The 9,025-nt window shown below is 51.6% G+C and overlaps 1 protein-coding gene across 1 annotated transcript in view; it reads right to left on the bottom strand.

Annotated features, from left to right (window-relative positions):
• Positions 1-949: 949 nt before the first annotated feature.
• Positions 950-9,025, bottom strand: part of DISC1 (DISC1 scaffold protein) — a 237,291-nt gene continuing 229,215 nt past the window's right edge. Inside the window, exons 13-14 of the mRNA XM_081123969.1 lie at positions 5,818-5,976; positions 950-1,693 (exon numbers count right to left, since the gene is read on the bottom strand). Coding sequence (XP_080980095.1) covers positions 5,839-5,976 — 138 coding nt within the window. The 3' untranslated portion in view covers positions 950-1,693; positions 5,818-5,838. The remainder of the gene's footprint in view (positions 1,694-5,817; positions 5,977-9,025) is intronic.

Below are 9,025 nucleotides of genomic sequence, written 5' to 3'. Positions count from 1 at the left end.
GAATAAAGACAATGGGAAGGGATCACAGCTGCTGGTGGACAGGAGCTTTGTCTCACACACCTTTCAAACTCGAAAAAGGGGCGGGAACGTCACGTTCTTCTGTGTTGTAGTAACAACGGGGGAGGTAGAGCTGCTTTCCCATTGCCCTTCGCACTGCCGTCTGCCACCTTCTGTCCCCATGTGAAAATGTGTGTGATGCGAGCATTTAAAAGCAGACGTAATTGACTAAAACGCAGGTTGCATAAGTACTATGAAGGGACAGATGTGACTCCCTTTCCCCAGTCCCCACTCTGTCCCACAACCAACCCACGGGTCCCTTTGTTCCAGTGTTGAAAGGAAGGAAACCTCAAAAGTCCTCCCCAGGACAGGAACCGGAATTCCAGAGAGGGCTGAATTTTTGGTACTAAACCATCGGGCATAGCTGTTCAAGAAAGTCTTTAAAATGATAATAATTACAATGACAAGGGTAATACTTTCCTTCTAATCATTTGATAATAATATCCTAGTTTTCTAGGACCCTCTGAACCTAGCTCCATGCCAGGCACACAGTAGGTGCTAAACAGGGAGTCAACCTGCCTCAGCATCAAGGAGACCTGGGCCTCTGCCCCACACTGCCCCAGTGCCCACTCTCAGGCTCGGTGATTGTGGGCTTTTCTTGAAGAAATTGTGTGAATTGTGTAAAAACTTTTCTGTTCATTCTCTTAGGTTTTCTACCCTATAGTTATGTCACCCGTAAATATTAATGTAACCTTCATTTATTTTTCTTGCCTAGTTGATTTAGCCAGTATCTCCAGTAAGATCTTTCCAGTGGCTAGTGGGCACCTTTGGCCTTTCCCCCCCACATAACTGGTAATGTTATTTTCAATTTCCTCAACCAAGGGGTCTGGAATAGATAATTACATTATTTTCTGATTGGTTGATACCTGAAAGTAAACACATACACCATTTTAAAGCATTGCTTTATTAGAGATGTTTTGTGTGATATAAGTTACTGTACAACTAATCATCCTGTAACAAAAAGCTGAGATAAATAAACCTTACACATTTTTCTATTATACTCCAGAAGACAAAAAAGTGTTAATGGTGCAATACGACCTGGTTATCAGTTTTAATTTCGTGTAACAAAAATGTCAGCTTTATAAAACAATAAATTATATGACAAAATCCAAAGGTGAGGTAAGGGAAAGATATTCAAAATCAAAGTATTAAATTGCTTATACAAGAAGGCATCGATTGATCAAGGAGTATAGTGTTGCTTTCTGGACAACACCAACTGGATGGGAACTTTCAAGAAAACCTGTCCCGTGTCAGGCAGTAGTAGCTGTTGCTGGCGTGGCATTTCTGATAGATGGGGAACGAATGGCTGGTTAGGACGGGGTGGCTGGGTAGGTGTGTTGAAGCCTGTCTGAGCCCAGACTTCATGGCCGCAGAACAGCAGGGCCTGTGTGGGAGGTGGGAAGCCAACGTTTCCCCAGGCTCAGTTTCTCTGACTCTCGAGGCAGGACCCAAGGTGACCATGGTTTAAATAAATGAACAAGCCCTGTGGTGCACAGTCCCCCAAAATATACAGAAGGCACTTGATGAAGACCACCAGGTAAGAACGTCCACGGTCTCTGTCACTCTTGCTCTGTGTCTCAAGAAAAGCCCCTTGGTCTCCTCTGGCTCAGTTTCATAGTCTGCGAGCACGTTTCTCCTAAGGTTGACATGAGAATTAAAGGACATAGTGATTACCAAGGTCACAGGACAATCCCAGTGCCCACCTGTGAGCCCCTACACGTTCCTGGGTGGGGACCAGCCTGACTGCAGAGGAAGGCGAGTCTCCAATCTCACAGGCCTACTCGGTTTGGGGAGGGGTCCCTTTAACCTTGAAATTCCAGGAGGAACTGGGACTGTTGCTGATTGAGAACATGCCCCAAACGGGCGGCCGTGCAAATGCCAGCATCCGGGCTGGTGGGCAGGGGAGCACGCTGTTTATTCTCACACCACGTCACGGGGAAAGCAGACGAAGTCATTTTCAACCTGCGCTTTCACTGTTCGTTTTGACCGTCTCCACAAAAGCTTAAGTTCTGTTGTTCGTGTCTTGTTGCTTTTCAATTCAAGCACTAATTTCTGTTTATGTTGTCCTGACAAAAAGTCCCCTATATTACAGGTTGGGATGCACATGGGTCTTCCAGGGTCACGGTGGCCAAAGAAAGGGGGCTTGTCTTGAGACGGCTGTGTGGCCAGAGGAAACACGGAGCCCTTAGCTGGCGTCCTGGCTGACGGTGAGACCAGCACAGACCAGGGCTGAGGGTGCAGCAAGTGGTTAAAGCAGCACCACCTGCCCCAGGACTTGAACTCGGTCAGGCCTCTTAACAAGGAAAGGAGCACGCTGCCTGCTGGAGGGACCAGAGGACCTCAGAGCAGTCATTAGCCTCCAGAACTTTCAACCCCTTGTGACCTCACAGAATATTCTGGATGGTTTTTGAGTAATGCAAAAGATTGAGTTAGTGATGGTTAAGATGTCCTGTGTCTGGGGGGGCCTTTAAAAGTGACACGTCAAAGTAAGGATTCGTTATTGGCAATATGGTCAATCCCGACTTTTCCCAGGTTTTGTTTCAGTGAAATGAACCCAAGAGTTCAAGGATTCCAAGTGCCATGTGACCAGTACATAATGATTTTTACATGTAATTATGAATAATTCAGGAATTTGGTCCATCACTGGAATCCAAGAATTCCTGGAACAAATTAATTGTGCTTATTATTAAAATGTGTAGAGTATTTTCCAAAATGCTCAAGAAAAAGCCGTGGGAGACACGATCTGCGAATTCGCAGGCTGCTCTGCTGCGTGCCCTGGAGCCGGGCCAACCCCCGCCTCCGCGGGCATCTCCTTGACCGAGGACAGCGCGCACAGCACGGCGGGTGCAGCCACGCCAGCTGCCTTCAGGAAACGACAGCAACTGTCCCTGCCCAGGGAGCCTCACAATCCCACGAGGACAAACGCGACCAGAAGAGCTCGAGGAGGATGCCTCGCTGACCCTGCCACGGGGGGCGAGGGGTTGCTGAGTCAGCGCTCGGCCGCAGGGGGTCGGTGGAGACCGGACGGGGCCAGGGCTTCCCGGGGACTTCAGTGCTGCACAGCACCGCTTGGTGGGCTGGGAGTGGGATTTAAATGAAAAAAACCTCACGATCCATTAAACCAGGAAAGTGTGGGGTTAGACTCGATCAAGGGGGTCTCTTTCCTAAGCTCTCCCACAGACTAAGGGGCTAACTCTGGCTCTCCAAGCGGGAACTATGGCGCAGAACATCCCAAATGCCCTCAGCCAACACCGCGCCTGGGTGCCCGGCGCCTTCCTCTGCCCACGCTGGGGGCGCTGCTGATCGGAGCTCAGCCTGTGCACGGCCGCCTGAGCGGGGGGCTGCAGTGCCTCACATTACTGAGAACCGCACCGTCTGCGTGAGAACTGCACTGTCTGCGTGAGAACCGCGCTGTCTGCGTGAGAACCGCACCGAGTGAGAACCACACTGAGAACCGCACTGTCTGCGTGAGAACCACACCGAGTGAGAACCACACTGAGAACCACACCGAGTGAGAACCACACTGAGAACCACACCGAGTGAGAACCGCACCGAGTGAGAACCACACTGAGAACCACACCGAGTGAGAACCACACTGAGTGAGAACCACACTGAGTGAGAACCGCACTGAGTGAGAACCGCACCGTCTGCGTGAGAACCACACTGAGTGAGAACCACACTGAGTGAGAACCGCACCGTCTGCGTGAGAACTGCACTGTCTGCGTGAGAACCGCGCTGTCTGCGTGAGAACCGCACCGAGTGAGAACCACACTGAGAACCGCACTGTCTGCGTGAGAACCGCACCGAGTGAGAACCACACTGAGAACCACACCGAGTGAGAACCACACTGAGAACCACACCGAGTGAGAACCACACTGAGTGAGAACCGCACTGAGTGAGAACCGCACCGTCTGCGTGAGAACCACACTGAGTGAGAACCACACTGAGTGAGAACCGCACCGTCTGCGTGAGAACCACACTGAGTGAGAACCACACTGAGTGAGAACCGCACCGTCTGCGTGAGAACCACACTGAGTGAGAACCGCACTGTCTGCGTGAGAACCGCACTGAGTGAGAACCACACTGAGAACCGCACCGTCTGCGTGAGAACCACACTGAGTGAGAACCACACTGAGTGAGAACCGCACTGTCTGCGTGAGAACCGCACTGAGAACTGCACTGTCTGCGTGAGAACCGCACTGAGTGAGAACCACACTGAGAACTGCACTGTCCGCGTGAGAACCACACTGAGTGAGAACCGCACTGTCTGCATGAGAACTGCACTGTCTGCGTGAGAACCGCACTGAGTGAAAACCACACCATCTGCGTGAGAACCGCACTGAGTGAGAACCACACTGAGTGAGAACCACACTGAGTGAGAACCGCACTGAGTGAGAACCACACTGTCTGCGTGAGAACTGCACTGTCTGCGTGAGAACCGCACTGAATGAGAACCACACTGAGTGAGAACCGCACTGTCTGCGTGAGAACCGCACTGTCTGCGTGAGAACCGCACTGAGTGAGAACCGCACTGAGTGAGAACCGCACTGTCTGCGTGAGAACCGCACTGTCTGCGTGAGAACCGCACTGAGTGAGAACCGCACTGAGAACCGCACCGTCTGCGTGAGAACCGCACTGAGTGAGAACCACACTGAGTGAGAACCGCACTGAGAACCGCACTGTCTGCGTGAGAACCGCACTGAGTGAGAACCACACTGAGTGAGAACCGCACTGTCTGCGTGAGAACCGCACTGAGTGAGAACCACACTGAGTGAGAACCACACTGAGTGAGAACCGCACTGTCTGCGTGAGAACCGCACTGAGTGAGAACCACACTGAGTGAGAACCGCACTGTCTGCGTGAGAACCGCACTGTCTGCGTGAGAACCGCACTGAGTGAGAACCGCACTGAGAACCGCACCGTCTGCGTGAGAACCGCACTGCCTTTCTGAGCACCACGCTGCCCTACTGAGTGCTGTGCTGCACTGAAGGGTTCCACATGCATGTGGAACAGTTTCAGGAGGGAGAAAGGAGAGGCCCATAGTTTATTATACACATCACCTGATCCATTCACACCGCTCTCCCTTCCTGCTCGTTGTTGAAGAGTTTCGGGGCCCTGACGAAACGTCAGGAGACGGGCGATGCCACATGGAAACTGAAATGCTGCGCATCACTGATAGGCTGTTACCTGAAAACTATCTTGTTTCTCATGTGCGTTCTGAGATTACAGTGAATCACAGAAGTAAGGGGAAGAGCTGTTCATTCCGGGCTCTGGTGTTAATTACTCCCTTATATGATGTGCCTGCGGGACAGTGTAACAGGTATAACGGGAGACAGGTTTATGCTGGCTTTCCTTTTATAGGCTCTTAAGTCAGGAGACACTGTAATTACCGCAGAGAGCAAAAAGGTACAAGAAAAGAGATGCTTTTCCAGGAGAATTCACCCAACTTCTGTCTAATGGGGGCTGAGATGAAAAGAGTTTCAAATCCTGTGCAGGATGCTCCCACTAACGACCCGGTAAAGGTGCCTCTGAGTGACATTTGGAAGGAAACTCAGCCGATGGTGCCCCCTCCGCCTGTGGACCCGTCTCAGCCTCAGGAGAGCAGACGTGGACCACTCTGTGCTGGGAGACTCGAGGCTCTGTGTCTCCATCACTGATTCAGGCACACGGGTGACTCAGGGAGGGGGGAGCGGCCGCCCCCTGAGGGTCCCTAGAGATGACGTGGTCACTCACCTTTCTTCCCTGTCCATGGTCACTCACCTCCTGCCTGGTCCCGCAGCCTCAGGCCTGCGCTTCCCGGATGCCAGCTGTCACGCAGGAAGCCGCCACCTCTCTGTCCCCCGCCTCCTTGGCTGGCTGGAGCTGCAGGATCATGGCCTGCAGGGTCTCCTTCACCATCTGGAGCTCCCTCCGGAGGGACTGTGCGCGCGGTTAAGGAGCCCACGGAAGGGGACGGGCGGCCCTCGGCGGCCCCCGGAGAGCGGGCGCGCCGGCTGCAAGCAGATGGGCCTTGCCATCTAATTGCAGTTTCAAGTTCTTCCCAAGCGCAGGAATTAAATATTAATACAAATTTTACACTTCTTTTAAGAGCGACAGCAATTTCTACATGGCCTGGGGTTATTAACTATCTCAAGTGAGGTCACAAAGCGGAAAAGGGAGAGTCCGCCTTTGGACCGAGACAGATGGCCAGCTGGGATGCTCATGAAGATGGTCTGTGCGACTGTGGGACGGCGACTCCTGCTGAGCCCACGCTGGGGCGCGGCACCTGTCAGCCCAGTGCTCCGGCGGCACCCAGGCCAGCGGCTGGCGTCAGAGCCTCCTCGAGAAACCTGGGATTCGGGGCCACCGTAGGTCCCCACTCAAAGTCACGAGCTATGGTCCTATTGGCCATCGGCCAGCCTTGTCAGCTTGCATAAATCACTCGGAACCTCGGTTTCCTCATGACACAATGACTCCAAACCCCCGTCACTTCTAATCTGCTGTCCTGTGTTATTAAAGTCCCAGGTACCTGCGAACTAGCCGTTGGGGACTGGAGATCTGCCACCGTGCAGGGAGCTTGTCTTTTCTGGGTTTGCCTTTTCCTTAAACTGTTGGGTTCCTAGTTTCCTAAACTGTCCAGTTGTTTCTCACATGGAGAAGACAATCCCAGAGAACTTAGCAAAAAAGGCTGCGGAATAAACAAAGCTGCTGCTCTCGTAGGAGACGGGCTGTGGGCCGGGTGTCAGGCTGCGGACCATGTGACCGGTGGGGGCCTCTGTCTATCCCTCAGGGCCCTGGGCTCTTCCCTGCTGTACCTGTGGTCAGAACAACCCTCAGATAAGCGCAGGATGAGAGATGGGCTGAATCCTTTTCATTTAACAAGCAAAGTAATTGAACCTCATCTGACAGGAACAAAGGGAGACACGGAAATATGCTGACGCCACTTAAACAGCATTAAATCATCACATGAAGTCAGACGACTTGACTGTCACTAGATCAGATACAGAGGAAACGCCAGGCTGTGGGAAGAGCAGCTCGCAGAGGCCTCACCTCTCGCAGCCGGTCTGCGCTACAATGGTCTTTCATTTAAGGACAACGTCGAGGCAATGTCAAGAGGAAAAGGCAGCCTTAGGTTATGCTGTTCAAAGCTTTCTCTCTAAGAAAGGAAAGAAAGACAGACAGACAGACCAGAGGATCCTGGGAATTATGCAAATGAGCCCCCTCTAAGCAAAACTGCTGAAGCACCCCGAAAAGCTTCTGGCAGCCTTCAGGCTCTTGGAGCTTCACCAGACCCCATGACTTGTGTAGTTTACATGCATTTACCAGGATGGCTCACTCCTCGCACTTGGACGTGAGGGGAGCGCGGGTGGGGTTAAGGGGGTGCGAGGAGGAAGCTGACTTTTTTGAAAGTCTTCGCTTTCCTGCATTTCCCTGGGCAGCGCTGCTACTCTTTAGTGGAAACACATACGACTTGACATAAGCAAAAGCCTAAGTGGCCCCAGACTGAACACCAAGCTGCAGCTTAATCCCAAAGTTATGCTACGTTTATAAAGAGTAAGCACAGGACGTAAGCAGTTTGTGAATCCCCACAAATTACCTTTGATATGCAGCCTGGGACCATACGCCCCTATTTGTAATAAGCTAAATAGTGACAAAGGTTTTTAGAGAGAGAAACTGAACCAAAAAGTGACGCTTTTTAAAGAACTTGTCAAACTATTGGGGGGAAGGCCTGGGGAGGAGACGGCGGGTGAGGGGGTCAATGGCGGGATAAAAAAGGGATATCTGAAACACTTCCAACAATAAAGATAAATTTTTTTTAAAAGAGTTTTAACCAAAAAAAAACCCCACACTCGTCCAACTTCTGGCACTGGCAGAACACACTGCAAAGGTCGTTAAAACAAGAAGCCACAAAAGAAAAAGGCTAAGTCAGCCCTGGCCGGGTGGCTCAGTGGGTTAGAGCATCGTCCCGTACACTGAAAGGTCGCGTGTTCGATTCCCAGTCGGGGCACGTACCCAGGTTATGGACTAGATCCCGGGTCAGGGCGCATGCAGGAGGCAATGAGTCAATGTTCCTCTCTCACATCGATGTTTCTCTCACATCAATGTTTCTCTCTCTCCCTCTCCCTTCCTCTCTCTAAAATCAATAAAAAGCATATAAATTTTTTTAAAAAGCAAGAGGCTAAGTGATACCACTAAAATATTGCACAGCAATCTCCGCTGACACGCAGGAGTCGGGAGACAGACTGGAGGCCGTGATCGCCTGCCTGGGAAGCTGGCCAGTCACTCACGGCCTTAATGGTCTCACTTGTGAAATGCGGAGGCCTGTACCTTCGTCACAGGACTAGGGTTCAAAGAACTCTCTTTCCCTTGTGAGCATATAGTGCCTTTTGTGAGGCTGAACGAGACTTAAGGTTAATTTACTCATACAGCAGGTTAGCAAACACCTTCAGCTCTCACCAGGGCAGACATCGGAACCCCTGGGAGCCTCCTTTAGGGAGCCTGTGGGGTAATGATCATCCAAATGATAAATAAGGTAACCAACCTGCCTGATGATTCCTTACTAAACACGAGCTCCAAAACTTTTCGAATGTACTGCAGTGGAAAGAATCCAGGATAAAATGGGAAATGGGGGGAGAAACAAGGTGCAGAACAATTTGTATGGAAGGACCCCAATTTGGGGGAGACAGAGAGAGAAGAGAGAGAGCTGGCCCATTTCTAGCCAGCAAAGTGCCTGGAAAGACACGGTGGTAACTTAGGTCCTGACACGCGCACTCTCACACTCAAGTCAACGTGTTTCTAAAAGAAACCGACTGAAACATTCTGCCGCAGCCGTTGGGGAAATGACAGCGTAGACATCCTTCCCGTGACCTGGGCGTGGGAAGTGCAGGAGTCAACAAAGCCGCTGCCACCGAGGAGCGTCAGCGCCAGTGAGCAGAGCAGAAAACACGCGCGGGCAAGTCCACAGGCTGAAGCTGGGGCCACGGGCGGC

The sequence above is a fragment of the Miniopterus schreibersii genome (genome assembly GCF_964146895.1).
Source record: "Miniopterus schreibersii genome assembly, chromosome: 21".
NCBI classification, from domain to species: Eukaryota; Metazoa; Chordata; class Mammalia; order Chiroptera; family Miniopteridae; genus Miniopterus; species Miniopterus schreibersii.
The sequence above is the reverse complement of the archived record's forward strand: the minus strand, read 5'-3'. Positions and strand labels throughout refer to the sequence as shown.